The 17,336-nt window shown below is 47.3% G+C and overlaps 1 protein-coding gene across 1 annotated transcript in view; it reads left to right on the top strand.

Annotated features, from left to right (window-relative positions):
- NFX1 (nuclear transcription factor, X-box binding 1) overlaps positions 1-17,336 on the top strand; it is a 290,477-nt gene that overhangs the window by 235,886 nt on the left and 37,255 nt on the right. The window contains exons 14-15 of the mRNA XM_063922914.1: positions 5,359-5,478; positions 6,338-6,417. Of these exons, the coding sequence (XP_063778984.1) occupies positions 5,359-5,478; positions 6,338-6,417 (200 nt within the window). The remainder of the gene's footprint in view (positions 1-5,358; positions 5,479-6,337; positions 6,418-17,336) is intronic.

Genomic DNA, 17,336 nt, shown 5'->3' with positions numbered 1-17,336 from the left:
TCCCGTCTATACCCCATGGTCCTTTCGGAGTCCCCAGCATCCTCTACAGACTAGGAGAAAAGGATTTACCGGTAGGTATTAAAATCCTATTTTTCATGCAAAACATTATTATGAAATGACCTTCATGTTATGTGTTTAAGGTGTATATGAAACATAAATTCATTCTGTGATTGGACTTGGGTCCCATCCCAAAGATATTGAATTATGGTATGGACATATTCCAAAATACTTAAAAATATGATATCCAAAATAATGGGAGACTCAACCTGTATAGGCAAAAAAAAATCTGTTGTGAGAATGTTTATATGTATTTTTTTTTAAATGTATTTTAAATGCATTTTACTAAAAAGTATCAGTACATTTATGCTATCATGCAATATCTGTTTCTCTGTGTGCAGTTTCTGAATAGAGTGGATATAGAAAATACAATGGAGTCATTGGAATGTCACAGTAGCATTAAGTATTATAGTAGATGAATGTGCTGATCTTGCGGGAGGCAGTGCGCCGTCCACTTATCTGACTGTTAGTGAAGACAGGGTCAGTGGTGTTAGAATGGGAATGGAGGTAAGCAGTATGTCACAAACAGCTTGAGCTAACGGAAGGGCAGCAGAACAGAAATGTTCAAGTTCAATATCTTAGTGGTGTCAAATGTACCTTTAGTATAAAAAAAAAACACCCCCAAAAACACCAGTACATGGGGGAATTCAGTTGTTTTATCGGAAGCCTTAACTAATGGGGATCCAGCAGAGTAATTCAATTATTGCTCTGCTTGGGCGCCCATTAGCAGAGGGAGACATGTTTCTTCTTGCAGCCTCCAGAGGTGGTGAGAACAAAAGTCCATGGTTTAGGTGCCCAAAAGGGACTTTAGACGGGTTTAGTTGATTTGCGCAGCCAAACCTGGTGCTTTTGGGCACTTCAACAGTACTTATCCAATTGGAGCAGCAGTTGAATTGCTCCAATGTGCGCCCGTTACTTTTACGCGCCCAATAAAACAGTTGAATTGCTCCAATGTGCGCCCATTACTTTTACGCGCCCAATAAAACAGTTAAATTATCCCCCGCCCATATGTGTATCTGCTATGTGCAAAGCACATGCTTACTTGTGACGTTGCACAAACAGTCCAGACTAATCTGGGCTTTGGAAAAATTATGGGAATGAGGTTATGGTTGTGTAGCAAGGAGAACAGACAGCATGATGTTGTAGATGTGTTTTTTTTTATTAGGATACATTTGGCCAGCCTAAACTCAAGAACACAGGGATGCGGCTTACAAATATGATACAGTAAAAATAATTTTCTCTTGTAAGCCATGGGGGACACTAGGATGAGAGATGACTGTCGGTATAGAGTGGAGTAGCAGATCCTGAGTACCAAATGGTTATTTTTTTCTTTCCAAGCAGCACATGCTCCTTCGCCCCCTATACCCCACCTCTGCACCAATTGGCCAGTTTAGTTATATGCCTTGGAGTGGTCTCAGTACAGAGAGGTTGCTGTTTGGCAGTCTTTCTTCGCATAGTATTTTTTTTTACAATCTGAGACGGCGGTGTGTGAGCACCAGAGACGCACACACCGCCGCTCCAATGACTCCCCAAGAGAGTCGACTGGGACAGGGACAACTGGCCAGCTCATGCACTCTCCATCCAGAGCACAGCCTTAACCAGACAGCAGGAGCAGGAAGCCACAGGCTTATAGGCTCTCCGATGTGTGAGGTCAACAGCAGTGTGGCAGCGGGGATCAGGTCTACTCTGCATCCAGGGATACTCTGCAATGGGACTCTGTTACCAACAGTGGCCATTTTCCTCACCTACTGCCTGCAACTGTGGCTGAGAGAGAGACACAGACAGTCCTGCCTCTCCACCACCTTGCAACCGGTGCCATGTTGTCGATTGAGTCCAACCTCCTTGTCTCTAACGTGTTGGCTTCCTCTGTGGCTGCTAGGAGGGCCCTTTGGCTTCGGTCATGGAGGGTAGACATGGATTCCAGAAGAGCTTTTAAAGCTCTCCCTTATTCGGGTGATATCTTCTTTGGTCCTAAGCTGCATAAGATTGTGGCTACAGTGGCGGCATCCAAAACAGCCTTCCTAGCATCGGCGATCTCTAAGTCTGGATCTTTCTTTTGTTCCTTTCATCCACAAGAGAAAGAGAAGGGACAATCCTTTTCTACATCTCAGAGTTCCTCCTCGAATTTTTCCAAGACCCTGGGCTGTCAATCCTGGTGTATTGCAGGGGATACTTCCTACCGTTTTTGGGAATGGCCTCTCACTTTTTTTCAGACAGTCTACCCTCAGACCAGGAAAAGCAGAGATGCTACAAATCAGACTATTCAGTCTATTTTGGCCACCTATGTGATTATCCCAGTTCCTCCTGCACAGCAGGGCACCGGATTCTACACCACTCTATTCTTGATTCAAGAACCTGACTGTTCTTTTCGACCTATCTTGACCTCATGTTCCTCTATCCGTACATAAAGGTTCCCAGGTTCTGGATGGAGTCACTTTTGCTCTATCCTACTGACCTTGGAAGCAGGGGCCTCCCTGGATGTTCAGGATGTGTACTTACATATACCTATCCGGGAACACCATCAGCAAATTCTCAGATTTGTGGTCAGAACGGGCAATTATCAGTTTCGGCCCTTACCCTTTGATCTTTCAGCTACACCCCGTGTTCATGAAAATTATGGCAATAATGGCAACCTTTCTCAGGAGCAAGGGAGTGTCCGTTCTGCCTTATCTCAATGACTTACTCCTTCTGACTCAGTGTCCGGAAATACTTCATGAGCACATTTGTTTTACGGTGGAAGTTCATCAGTGACATGACTGGCTGATAGATTGGCAAAAGTAATTGAACTGCAGAAGATGCTTCATCTGGAAGCCTTGTTCAGTTCCAGACTTCCAATGGTTCTCCCTCCAAGAGACAGGATCCAAGCTCTGCAGGCCCGGGCCCTACTCTGTCAATAGAAGGTCTCCACACACTCTTGTGTGCAGGTGTGGTAGTCTCCACTTTCAACATGGTGGGGTATGCTCAGTTCCACTCCAGACTCCTTCAACTAGAGGTGCTAGCCCAGTGGACCAGTCCCACCTCACCCTTTGGTCAGAGAGGAACCTTCTGTCCAGAGAGGTACGTCATTCACTTACATGGTGGCTCAGGTATGCTCACTTGGACAGTGGTTGTCACTTCTGGGTTTAGGACTGGGTCCTACTGATAACCGCTGCAATTCTTTGCTACTGTGGAGGAGTGACATGCCAGCACTCCTTCCAAGGCCTTTGGACAGCTCTGGAGACAACGTATTCTATCAATGCCCTAGAGATCTGGGCCATCTACAGGGCCCCTTGCCAAGACAAGTCCCCCCCTCCTTCACAGACATATCAAAGTGCAATCTGACAATGCAACTACAGTTGCGTACATAAGCCATCGCCATCAGGGCAGTACGCACAGCAGGGCCATGAAAGCGGTCATGAAAGCGGTCAGCCACATACTTTGTTGGTGCAAATGACACCTTTTGACGCTGTCATCAGTTCATATCCCCAGAGTCCAAAACTGGGAAGCTGACTCTCTAAGTTGACAGAATGTTCACAGTGTGAATCGTCTGTGCATCCTAACTTTTTACTTATGTTAGTGAATTGCTGGAGTCATTCGGATATACAGTTGACATGATGGTGTGGAGCCACAATCCTAAACTGTCCCATTAATAGCTCCCGAATGAGGCAACCCGGGAGCTCTGTTGGTGGATTCTCTAACTGTTCCATGGACGTTTCATCTCCTGTATCTGTTTCCTCCGATATCCATGGTACCTTGGGTACCAAGAGGACTGTGATTCTAGTTGCCCCAGACTGGCCACGTCCGGCATGGTACATCAACCTTCTTGCCCTGTCTATATATGCCCTTTGTCGTCTTCCCCTCCGACCGGTCCTGCTGTCTCAGGGTCCTTGTCTACAGCCGAGCCTTTGGAGTCAGACTTTCTTCGCTGGCTGACCTTGGAGACCATCTTTCGACTAGCTATTGCTTCAATGGATTACATACGATTTACCCACTGACGGGATGCCAGTTGTCAATATCCCGACAGCAGCAACTCGTCCGCCAGAATGCCGGCAGCAGGGCGAGCACTAAGAGTACCCTTGCAGGCTCGCTGTATTTGCCACACTACAGGCTCGCTACAGTATCTATTCCGACACGACACCCATAAGTGGAAATAGCGATGGTGCGCCGAGATTTCGGCATCTGTATCCTTAACACTACAACTTGTAGGGTCTAGGACCTCAGTGCCTTATCCATTTGGCCCGCTATTCTCATCTTCCATCTGGACAGTGGTGTCCTGCATATGGACCTGGGATACCTTCCTAAGATTGTCTTCAGGTTTCACATTAACCAGGAGATTGTTGTTGCTTCCTTCTCTGGTCCAGGGTTTACCACAGATCAGTCCTCCTTGGGTGTGGTCAGGGCATTTCGGATCTACGTGGACTGCACATAGGACATCTGCAAGTGTGATTCCTTATTTGTTCTCTGACTTCAACATTGTTGTTGGCCAGCTACCAAGCAGACCATAGCTACCTGGGTACAATTTACCATCAGACATGCTTACCTCCTTATGAATCGTCCGGTTCTGGCCTAAGTTTGTGCGCATTCCACCAGGGTGGTTGGGGCTTCTTGGGCAGCGCAGCAGGGTGTCTCTGCAGAACAACTTGCCAAAACAGCCAGTTGGCCTCTGCACGATACTTTCATCAGATTCTGACAACTTGACACCTTTGCCACGCAAGCTTCGATCCTCCGGTGTTAGGTTTAACACAGGAGCGTTCCCTCCTTTGAGGGGACAGCAGTAGGATGTGCCACAGTAATCTCATCCCAGTGTCCCCCATGTCTGACAGGAGACATGGGGGGTTATTGTCCTTACCTGTTAAATTCTTTTCTCTGAAGCAATAGGGAACACTGGGCGCCCACCCAGATGCCCCTTTTTGCATTTCTTCCTGTTTACTTCTGGCTGCTCCCTCAGCTATCTCTCTTGTGTGGTATGTATGCCTGCTTCCCTCTCCTCTAACTCATTTGTCTCCCTGTCTTTGGACTTGTTAAAAAAAACTGTCCAATTTGTGCACAGGGGCAGGGTATAGAGGAGAGGGAGCCAGTGCTGCTGGGAGAGAAAAATTAACAATTTGATGCCCAGGCTACACTCCACCACTTATTACCCACAGTCCTCTCATCCCAGTGTCCTCCATGGCTTCAGAGAAAAGGATTTAACAGGTAAGGATAAAAATCCCCTTATATGTAGTTACAGACTTTTCACCTCACTGTACTATGTAATCACGTGGATTTCTCATTACTTTTAGTAAAGAAATAAATAAAAGCTTGGGGTTTTGATTTTTCTTTCAGGTTTTGATGAGCTGGCTTGTTATTGTGGGGAGGCTGTGATCTTCCCTCCAGTACCATGTGGCACCAGGCCTCCCGAGTGTAAGAACTCCTGTACCAGGCAACACGAGTGCGACCATCCAGGTAGGTACATCCCAGCCGTCACTGGTCATTTGTGCAGCTTGGCCTCTTATTTAGGTTTGACAGTGTGATGTGTGACATTTATGAGCCATGTAAAATTGTACATATGTAAAGTTATGCAATGCGTATGTATTTTAGATGTAGATGCATCACTAACCAAAATGTAACTACATATAATTATATAGTTTAAATGTTGGTGGCTGCCCGGTATATTTTCAGCCCTGCAATAAGGTTATGTGGTTCAGACTTTGAAAGTCCATAAAATTCACTAAAAAAAGCTTATATTTGTGAGACTGATAATCCTAGTAAGCTACACAGTGTTAAGACTATATGACAAGGTCTGTGATTGTAGTGATCTTTTAATATTTGAAGTTTGAGATATATATATAAACTGTTGGGCGTTGTCCCAGGTTTCCTGACAACGGAATAAGCATACATTATGACCTACTGTATAAGTAGGCTGTGTGAAAGTCCGGTAAAGATCCCTTTTCCATTGCTTTGCTGCATGTGTTTCTGTATTGGCGAGTCTGTGTCTGCACCAACGGTTGTGCGTGTAGCTGCACGCTTCTTGATGTAAAGGTTGCTGTTGAGGAACCCACACATTACCGTACGCAGCCTTGTGGATGAGTCGGCCCTGTGTTTGCCAGACATGATTGGAGATTGTAACCTCTTTGCTATGAATGATTCATTCTGTGAAAATGACTTGTTGATATAGAACCTTAACTAGAAACACATTTATTTAAAGCAGACATACACTTTGACATTTTAAGTGCAGCACCAATGATAAGAAAATTGTCTTCTTGCAAGAATACTGATAACCCAATGCCAATACATACATACATTTATCTGATTTGCCTTTCAGTTTTTCATTCTTGTCACAGTGAAGACAAATGCCCGCCATGTACATATCTTACACAGAAGTGGTGTATGGGAAAACATGAGGTAAGAAGGATTACTTGGTTTAATCTGCTTAGTTGTGACCAAGTTGTGACCAAGTTACTTTCAGGAATGCTAGCTCAATTGTGCAATACAGATTACAGAAGACGGGCATGCTTGCAGAACCTGCCCAATTTCTGATAGCGCCGTTCCCTCAAGGATGAGCATTGTGGAACTCTATTGGTTTTGTTGGTAGAAGGCTTTCTTTTACAGAGTCTACCGTAGGAACCTGCCTTGAAAAGCTGCTGGTCAGTGCAATCTTGCAGAGGGCTTTATTTTTGTTACTTCGTTCTTCGTTTATCCCCATACTTCTGGTGTGCTTTCCCCTGCTTCTCCCAAACTAAGGGGCATATGTATTAAGCCTGGAGAAGGGATAAAGAAGTGGTAAAGCAGTGATAAGTGTAAGGTGATAACACACCAGCCAGTTAGCTCCTGTCATTTTTCAAATCCGTAATGATTAGCTGGTGCATTATAACCAGTAGCGGCTTTTGCCACGGGCAAGCAGGCTTTTTGCCCAGGGCGCCGCTACCCTGAGGGAGCCGCCGTTGCAAGAGCCGCTACTAATTCACCCTCCCTCCTACCCCGCTCCCCGCCCTCTGGCTCCCGGCTGTAGCGAGCGCCGTGTGCGCCCGCTGCAGCCGGCGTTGCTGACTGACGCTAGAGATGAAAATTGACCCCTAGTGTCAGTGCAGCTCTGCTATGAGAGAGACGTCATGACGTCTCTCCCATAGAGAGGAGCCGGTGCCCGGAGATGACAACAGCGGCAGCGGTCCGGAAGCAGGATCGAGGCTGGTAAGTATTGTGTTTTTTTTTCTTCTTCAGGGTTTCAAAGCGGCTACAGGGGGCACTACTACAGGGGGCAAAACTACAGGGGGCACATACTGGGCGGCACTGCTACAGGGGGAACAGCTACTGGGGGCAAGTCAACTGGGGCCACTGCTACAGGGGGCCACTGCTACAGGGGGCCACTGCTACAGGGGGCACAGCTACAGGGGGCACAGCTACTGGGGGCACAACTACTGGGGGCAAATCTACAGGGAGGCCCAAGTACAGGAGGCACAACTACTGGGGGAACAGCTACAGGAGGCACAACTACTGGGGGCAAATCTACAGGGGGGCACATACTGGGGGCACTGCTACAGGGCGCAAATCAACTGGGGGCACTACTATAGGGACCACTGCTACTGGGGGCACAGCTACAAGGGGCACTGCTACATGGGGAACAGCTACTGGGGGAAAATTAACTGGGGTCACAGCTGCTGCTGGGGGTACAGCTACTGGGGGCACAAGTACAGGGGGATAATTGTGAAGAAGCCACATCCCTTCCCTATGAAGAAGCTACGCACCTGTTTTGGGGCGTGCGCCCTTGGCGTGCACCAACTGTATTTTACCTGGAAGGTTGGGGGGCACAGAAAACTTTCGCCCTGGGCGCCACAAGGTCTAAAACCGGCCCTGATTATAACCTTGAGCTTATCCTTGCTTTATCGTTTCTTGATCCCTTCTCCAGGTTAATACATCTGCCCTTTAGTTCTAAATGTGTAAGACAGCACTGTCCATTATATAATATGCTTTGTGTATCATGGAAGCATAATTACTTAATGCCTAATAAAAATAATGGCATAGCAGACTCCAGTTAAGCACTGATCTGATGGAAAGAGCTCTATGCAGAAGTACAATAGAACACAGCATCCGAGTAGCAGTAAGTGCCTATGAAATGTAAGTGTACTGTTTTTGGTCCTAATTCAGCAACCATGAGTTATATAATTTTAAATTGCTTACCATTAAATGTATTGTTTCACTCTCCAGTTTTGGCATTCAAATCATGCAGAGTCAAAATTATCATTGAAGAAAATAAAAAAAGGAATAGCATCTGTGTTTTGACATTTAATTATGCAAATAGCACATGTGATGCTTTAAAGAAGGTTCCTATGCAGCTATATAAAGAGAGCACACAGTGTGAGCCAGGGAGCGTCTGTCAGGTATGAGGTATAGAAGTTCAGGAAATTGATTGCCTTTATTATACTTTATAGGGATTTGGTGTTTTTATCCTTCCCACTCCATATTAGATCCCAGATGGCCTGCTAATAACTAGCAATCTCAGGGAAACAGAGCATCCCTATAATACACAGTATAATCTGTAAAATACACCAGAGGCTGACTTTGAAATGCATTTCTATGGACAGAGAAGGCATAATATACTAATTTACACAAATGTACATGTGTAGATATTAATATGTAAATTATTATAAATACCCAGGCATGTGGCAAGAGCTCAAGTGTGCTATTATAATTAACACAAACCTGCACAGAGGCTCCTGAAGATAAAGGGGTATATGCAATTGCGGTCGAATTCCGGCTGGAATTCGACCGTTTTTAAATTCGACACAATTCGACAGTCACATACCCTCCCGCTGGCACCCGAATTCAACATATTCAATAAAAAACGGATTCGACAGTCCCGCTGACGAAAAACGGACCAATTGACGGATATGTGCGTCCTGGATTCAACTTTTTGGATGGCACAAAAATGATTAAAAAACCCAGAAAAAAATTGCGTGGGATCCCCCCTCCTAATCATAACCAGCCTCGGGCTCTTTGAGCCGGTCCTGGTTGTAAAAATACGGGGGGGAAATTGACAGGGGATCCCCCGTATTTTCACAACCAGCACCGGGCTCTGCGTCCGGTCCTGGTGCAAAAAATACGGGGGACAAAAAGCGTAGGGGTCCCTCGTATTTTTAACACCAGCACCGGGATCCACTAGTCAGAGATAATGCCACAGCCGTTGGACACTTTTAGATCGGTCCCTGCGGCCGTGGCATTAAATCACTAACTAGTCACCCCTGGCCGGGGTACCCTGGAGGAGTGGGGACCCCTTAAATCAAGGGGTCCCCCCCCTCCAGCCACACAAGGGCCAGGGGTGAAGCCCGAGGCTGTCCCCCCCCCCCCCCATCCAAGTGCTGCGGATGGGGGGCTGATATCCAAGTGACAAAATAAAGAGTATTGGTTTTTGTAGCAGAACTACAAGTCCCAGCAAGCCTCCCCCGCAAGCTGGTACTTGGAGAACCACAAGTACCAGCATGCGGGGGGGAAACGGGCCCGCTGGTACCTGTAGTTCTACTACAAAAAAATACCCAAATAAAAACAGTACACAGACACCGTGAAAGTAAAACTTTATTACATACATGCCGACACACACATACTTACCTATGTTGACACGAGGTTCGGTCCACTTCTCCAAGTAGAATCCACGGTGTACCTGAAAATAAAATTATACTCACCAAAATCCAGTGTAAATCGGTCCTCTTCTGTTTTGTAATCCACGTACTTGGCAAAAAAACAAACCGCATTTACCCGGACCACGCACTGAAAGGGGTCCCCACATGGGTTTACACATGGGACCCCTTTCCCCGAATGCCGGGACCCCCTGTGACTCCTGTCACAGAGGGTCCCTTCAGCCAATCAGGGAGCGCCACGTCGTGGCACTCTCCTGATTGCCTGTGCGCGTCTGAGCTGTCAGACGCGCATAGCACATACAGCTGCATTATCTTCAATGGTGGGAACTTTGCGGTCAGCGGTGAGGTTACTCGCGGTCAGCCAATTTTTTAATAAAAAGTAAAGTTTGTTGGAGGCAGAGGTGTAGCTAGGCGCCATGGTGTCCGGAGCAAGGGTATGTTTTGTCGCTCCCTCCACTGAATTTGGTGAATGTTACATTTGAAAAGAAAAAAAATAATTTAAAATCTTAAATTGGTGACAGGGCTGGTTGTAGACTTTGTGGAGCTCAGGGTGAAAGTTTCCTTTGGCCGCTCATATGTTAATCAAAAATATAGGGGTAGGGCTTCATGGGGAAAGGGCATGGCCACAGAATAGTTGCAATTCAGATTACACAGCACAATATTGTCTGTTATTCATATTACACCACACAGTAGTGTCAGTGAATAATTACACCACACAGTGGTATTCCTCTTATACACTTTATGCCACACAGTAGAGCCCCTTATACAGGTTACACAACACAGTAGAGCCTCTTATATACGTTATGCCACACTAGAGATGCTTGTACATATTACTAAGCAGCTTCTATTGCAGAGAGAGGTGCTGCAACAGCCGGGGAAGAGATATGTGCTGTAGCAGCCGCGACAGAGAGAGAGGTGCTGCAGCAGCTGGGGCATAAATAGGTGCTGCAGCATCGGGGGCAGAGAGTGGTGCTGCAGGACAGAAGTAACCCTAATGCACAGCTACAAGTAGACAGTGAGACATATAAAAAGGGTGGCAGAGCTCCAGCATGTGCCGCTGTCAGTGTCTCCTTCTGTCGCCTCTGACCTACCCTTTTCCTTATTGAGTCTCCGAGTCAGTGTGCACCACCTCTGCTTCTCCCCCTTCTGCTCTGCGGTTACCTGTACAGCGGTACACTGTATAGCGGGTGAAGGGAGGGGGGGCGTCAGGCAGCAGCGCGCCCTCTTATTTTTCCAGCGCCCGGATCTCATGCTCCACTGGAGCCACCCTTGCTACACCCCTGGTTGGAGGTAATGATTATAGTTGTACTACTAACAGGACTTACACAACATGACTTCTTATACCCAGGACTGATTTCCACGATGGGAACATATTAGGCTACAGAAACCTTTAGAGCACTATTTATAGCTACAGATGCACAGGTAATTTTGGCCCCTTTATGATGACCTCATCTTGGTAAAAGTTTTACGTTTGAAGTAAGAATCTTCTCGATTCTAAACGGTTCATACACATGGAATGTATAGCAATGAAATAAAGGTAATAGACACTGCATACATTTTCCTCTCGTCTTTAAAATGTTCATGTGTACATACTCTCATCAAACAATGATTACTGCTCTATACTAAGTAAAGTGAACAGATTTTTTTTGTAGTGTATACATCCTAAACAGTTCCATGTATAATTACTAATTTATTTATTTCTCTGACGTCCTAGTGGATGCTGGGAATTCCGTAAGGACCATGGGGAATAGCGGCTCCGCAGGAGACTGGGCACAACTAAAAGAAAGCTTTTAGACTACCTGGTGTGCACTGGCTCCTCCCACTATGACCCTCCTCCAAGCCTCAGTTAGATTTCTGTGCCCGGCCGAGCTGGATGCACACTAGGGGCTCTCCTGAGCTCCTAGAAAGAAAGTTTATTTTAGGTTTTTTATTTTACAGTGAGACCTGCTGGCAACAGGCTCACTGCATCGAGGGACTAAGGGGAGAAGAAGCGAACCTACCTGCTTGCAGCTAGCTTGGGCTTCTTAGGCTACTGGACACCATTAGCTCCAGAGGGATCGACCGCATGGAACTGGCCTTGGTGTTCGTTCCCGGAGCCGCGCCGCCGTCCCCCTTACAGAGCCAGAAGCAAGAAGAGGTCCGGAAAATCGGCGGCAGAAGACATCAGTCTTCACCAAGGTAGCGCACAGCACTGCAGCTGTGCGCCATTGCTCCTCATACACACTTCACACTCCGGTCACTGAGGGTGCAGGGCGCTGGGGGGGGGCGCCCTGAGCAGCAATAAAAACACCTTGGCTGGCAAATATATCACAATATATAGCCCCAGAGGCTATATATGTGATAAATACCCCTGCCAGAATCCATAAAAAAGCGAGAGAAAAGTCCGCGAAAAAGGGGCGGAGCTATCTCCCTCAGCACACTGGCGCCATTTTCTCTTCACAGTGCAGCTGGAAGACAGCTCCCCAGGCTCCCCCCTGTAGTTTACAGGCTCAAAGGGTTAAAAAGAGAGGGGGGGCACTAAATTTAGGCGCAATATTGTATATACAAGCAGCTATTGGGAAAAATTCACTCAATATAGTGTTAATCCCTAAATTATATAGCGCTCTGGTGTGTGCTGGCATACTCTCTCTCTGTCTCCCCAAAGGGCTGTGTGGGGTCCTGTCCTCAGTCAGAGCATTCCCTGTGTGTGTGCGGTGTGTCGGTACGGCTGTGTCGACACGTTTGATGAGGAGGCTTATGTGGTGGCAGAGCAGATGCCGATAAATGTGATGTCGCCCCCTGTGGGGCCGACACCAGAGTGGATGGATAGGTGGAAGGTATAAACCGACAGTGTCAACTCCTTACATAAAAGGCTGGATGACGTAACAGCTGTGGGACAGCCGGCTTCTCAGCCGCGCCTGCCCAGGCGTCTCAAAGGCCATCAGGGGCTCAAAAACGCCCGCTCCCTCAGATGGCAGACACAGATGTCGACACGGAGTCTGACTCCAGTGTCGACGAGGTTGAGACATATACACAATCCACTAGGAACATCAGTTACATTATCCCGGCAATAAAAAATGTGTTACACATTTCTGACATTAACCCAAGTACCACTAAAAAAGGGTTTTGTGTGGGGAGAAAAAGCAGGCAGTGTTTTGTTCCCACATCAAATGAGTGAATGAAGTGTGAAAAAGCGTGGGTTCCCCCGATAAGAAACTGGTAATTTCTAAAAAGTTACTGATGGCGTACCCTTTCCCGCCAGAGGATAAGTTACACTGGGAGATATCCCCTAGGGTGGATAAGGCGCTCACACGTTTGTCAAAAAAGGTGGCACTGCCGTCTTAGGATACGGCCACTTTGAAGGTACCTGCTGATAAAAAGCAGGAGGCTATCCTGAAGTCTGTATTTACACACTCAGGTACTAGACTGAGACCTGCAGATAGTGCTGCTGCAGCGTGGTCTGTGACCCTGTCAAACAGGGATACTATTTTGCGAACATAAGAGCATATTAAAGACGTCGTCTTATATATGAGGGATGCACAGAGGGATATTTTGCCGGCTGGCATCCAGAATTAATGCAATGTCCATTCTGTCAGGAGGGTATTAGAGACCCGACACTGGACAGGTGATGCTGACTTTAAAAGGCACATAGAGCCTTATAAGGGTGAGGAATTGTTTGGGGATGGTCTCTGGGACCTCGTATCCACAGCAACAGCTGGGAAGAAAAAATTTTACCTCAGGTTTCCTCACAGCCTAAGAAAGCACTGTATTATCAGGTACGGTCCTTTCGGCTTAAGAAAAGCAAGCGGGTCAAAGGCGCTTCCTTTCTGCACAGAGACGAGGGAAGAGGGAAAAAGCTGAACCAGTCAGCCAGTTCCCAGAATCAAAATTCTTCCCCCGCTTCCTCTGAGTCCACCGCATGACGCGGGGGCTCCACAGGCGTAGCCAGTTACGGTGGAGGGCCGTCTCAAAAAAATTTCAGCGATCAGTGGGCTCGCTCACAGGTGGATCCCTGGATCCTTCAAGTAGTATCTCAGGGGTACAAGCTGGAATTCGAGGCGTCTTCCCCCCCGCCGTTTCCTCAAATCTGCCTTGCCGACAACTCCCTCAGGCAGGGAGGCTGTGCTAGAGGCAATTCACAAGCTGTATTCCCAGCAGGTGATAGTCAAGGTGCCCCTACTTCAACAAGGACGGGGTTACTATTCCACACTGTTTGTGGTACCGAAACCGGACGGTTCGGTGAGACCCATGTTAAATTTGAAATCCTTGAACACATACATAAAAAAATTCAAGTTCAAGATGGAATCGCTCAGGGCGGTTATTGCAATCCTGGAGGAGGGGGATTACATGGTATCCCTGGACATCAAGGATGCTTACCTACATGTCCCCATTTACCATCCTCATCAGGAGTACCTCAGATTTGTGGTACAGGATTGCCATTACCAATTCCAAACACTGCCGTTTGGACTGTCCACGGCACCGAGGGTCTTTACCAAGGTAATGGCAGAAATGATGATACTCCTTCGAAAAAAGGGAGTTTTAATTATCCCGTACTTGGACAATCTCCTTATAAAGGCGAGGTCCAAGGAGCAGTTGTTGGTCGGAGTAGCAGGAAGTGCTACAACAGCACGGATGGATTCTATACATTCCAAAGTCACAGCTGGTTCCTACCACACGCCTACTGTTCCTGGGGATGGTTCTGGACACAGAACAGAAAAAAGTATTTCTCCCGCAGGAGAAAGCCAAGGAGCTGTCATCTCTAGTCAGAGACCTCCTGAAACCAAAACGGGTATCGGTGCATCACTGCACACGAGTCCTGGGAAAAATGATAGCTTCTTACGAAGCAGAATTCCATTCGGCAGGTTCCATGCAAGAACCTTTCAGTGGGACCTCTTGGACAAGTGGTCGGGATCGCATCTTCAGATGCATCGACTGATAACCCTGTCTCCAAGGACCAGGGTATCTCTACTGTGGTGGCTGCAGAGTGCTCATCTTCAAGAGGGCCGCAGATTCGGCATACAGGACTGGGTCCTGGTAACCACGGATGCCAGCCTTCGAGGCTGGGGGGCAGTCACACAGGGAAGAAATTTCCAAGGACTTTGGTCAAGTCAGGAGTCGTCCCTACACATAAATATTCTGGAACTGAGGGCCATTTACAATGCCCTAAGTCTGGCAAGGCCTCTGCTTCAAAACCAGCCGGTACTGATCCAATCAGACAACATCACGGCAGTCGCCCATGTAAACCGACAGGGCGGCACAAGAAGCAGGATGGCGATGGCAAAAGCCACAAGGATTCTCCGATGGGCGGAAAATCATGTCTTAGCACTGTCAGCAGTGTTCATTCCGGGAGTGGTCAACTGGGAAGCAGACTTCCTCAGCAGACACGACCTACACCCGGGAGAGTGGGGACTTCATCCAGAAGTCTTCCAACTGTTGGTAAACTGTTGGGAAAGACCACAGGTGGACATGATGGCGTCCCGCCTAAACAAAAAACTAGATATTGCGCCAGGTCAAGGGACTCTCAGGCGATAGCTGTGGACGCTCTAGTGACACCGTGGGTGTACCAGTCGGTTTATGTATTCCCTCCTCTGCCTCTCATACCAAAGGTACTGAGAATAATAAGAAGACGAGGAGTAAGAACGATACTCGTGGTTCCGGATGGGCCAAGAAGAGCTTGGTACCCAGAACTTCAAGAAATGATATCAGAGGACCCATGGCCTCTACCGCTCAGACAGGATCTGTTACAGCAGGGGCCCTGTCTGTTCCAAGACTTACCGCGGCTGCGTTTGACGGCATGGCGGTTGGATTCCGGATCCTAAAGGAAAAGGGCATTCCGGAGGAAGTCATTCCTACGCTGATAAAAGCCAGGAAAGAAGTAACCGCAAACCATTATCACCGTATTTGGCGAAAATATGTTGCGTGGTGTGAGGCCAGGAAGGCCCCAACAGAGGAATTTCAGCTGGGTCGTTTTCTGCACTTCCTACAGTCAGGAGTGACTATGGGCCTAAACTTGGGTTCCATTAAGGTCCAGATTTCGGCTCTGTCGATTTTCTTTCAGAAAGAACTGGCTTCACTGCCTGGAGTTCAGACATTTGTAAAGGGAGTGCTACATATTCAGCCCCCTTTTGTGCCTCCTGTGGCACCTTGGGATCTCAACGTGGTGTTGAGTTTCCTAAAATCACATTGGTTTGAGCCACTTAAAACTGTGGATTTGAAATATCTCACGTGGAAAGTGGTCATGTTATTGGCCTTGGCTTCGGCCAGGCGTGTGTCAGAATTGGCGGCTTTGTCATGTAAAAGCCCTTATCTGATTTTCCATATGGATAGGGCAGAATTGAGGACTCGTCCCCAGTTTCTCCCTAAGGTGGTATCAGCTTTTCACTTGAACCAACCTATTGTAGTGCCTGCGACTACTAGGGACTTGGAAGATTCCAAGTTACTGGACGTAGTCAGGGCCTTAAAAATTTATATTTCCAGGACGGCTGGAGTCAGGAAAATTGCCTCGCTTTTTATCCTGTAGGCACCCAACAAAATAGGTGCTCCTGCTTCTAAGCAGACTATTGCTCGCTGAATTTGTAGCACAATTCAGCTGGAGCATTCTGCGGCTGGATTGCCGCATCCTAAATCAGTAAAAGCCCATTCCACGAGGAAAGTGGGCTCATCTTGGGCGGCTGCCCGAGGGGTCTCGGCTTTACAACTTTGCCGAGCTGCAACTTGGTCAGGGGCAAACACGTTTGCAAAATTCTACAAGTTTGATACCCTGGCTGAGGAGGACCTTGAGTTCTCTCATTCGGTGCTGCAGAGTCATCCGCACTCTCCCGCCCATTTGGGAGCTTTGGTATAATCCCCATGGTTCTTACGGAGTTCCCAGCATCCACTAGGACGTCAGAGAAAGTAAGATTTTACTCACCGGTAAATCTATTTCTCGTAGTCCGTAGTGGATGCTGGGCGCCCATCCCAAGTGCGGATTGTCTGCAATACTTGTATGTAGTTATTGCCTAACTAAGGGTTATTGTTGAGCCATCTGTTGAGAGGCTCAGTTATATTTCATACTGTTATCTGGGTATAGTATCACAAGTTATACGGTGTGATTGGTGTGGCTGGTATGAGTCTTACCCGGGATTCAAAATCCTTCCTTATTGTGTCAGCTCTTCCGGGCACAGTATCCTAACTGAGGCTTGGAGGAGGGTCTTAGTGGGAGGAGCCAGTGCACACCAGGTAGTCCTAAAGCTTTCTTTTAGTTGTGCCCAGTCTCCTGCGGAGCTGCTATTCCCCATGGTCCTTACGGAGTTCCCAGCATCCACTACGGACTACGAGAAATAGATTTACCGGTGAGTAAAATCTTATTTTTTTGTTATTTTTCTTATAGTTATTGCTCAATTGGATGTTTCAAGTCCATTTATTGATTTCTTTTTTTTCTTCTTGTGCTTGCAGTTTTGAATGCTCACCTCGCCACTTACTGTTTGACATTGCAGTGTACTATGGGGGTAATTCTGAGTTGATCGCAGCAGGAACTTTGTTAGCAGTTGGGCAAAACCATGTGCACTGCAGGGGAGGCAGATAGAGTTAGATTTGGGTGGGTTATTTTGTTTCTGTGCAGGGTAAACACTGGCTGCTTTATTTTTACACTGCAATTTAGATTGCAGATTGAACACACCACACCCAAACCTAACTCTCTCTGCACATGTTATATCTGCCTCCCCTGCAGTGCAC

Source organism: Pseudophryne corroboree, chromosome 5, assembly GCF_028390025.1.
Source record: "Pseudophryne corroboree isolate aPseCor3 chromosome 5, aPseCor3.hap2, whole genome shotgun sequence".
In the NCBI taxonomy this organism is placed as follows: domain Eukaryota; kingdom Metazoa; phylum Chordata; class Amphibia; order Anura; family Myobatrachidae; genus Pseudophryne; species Pseudophryne corroboree.
The sequence above is the reverse complement of the archived record's forward strand: the minus strand, read 5'-3'. Positions and strand labels throughout refer to the sequence as shown.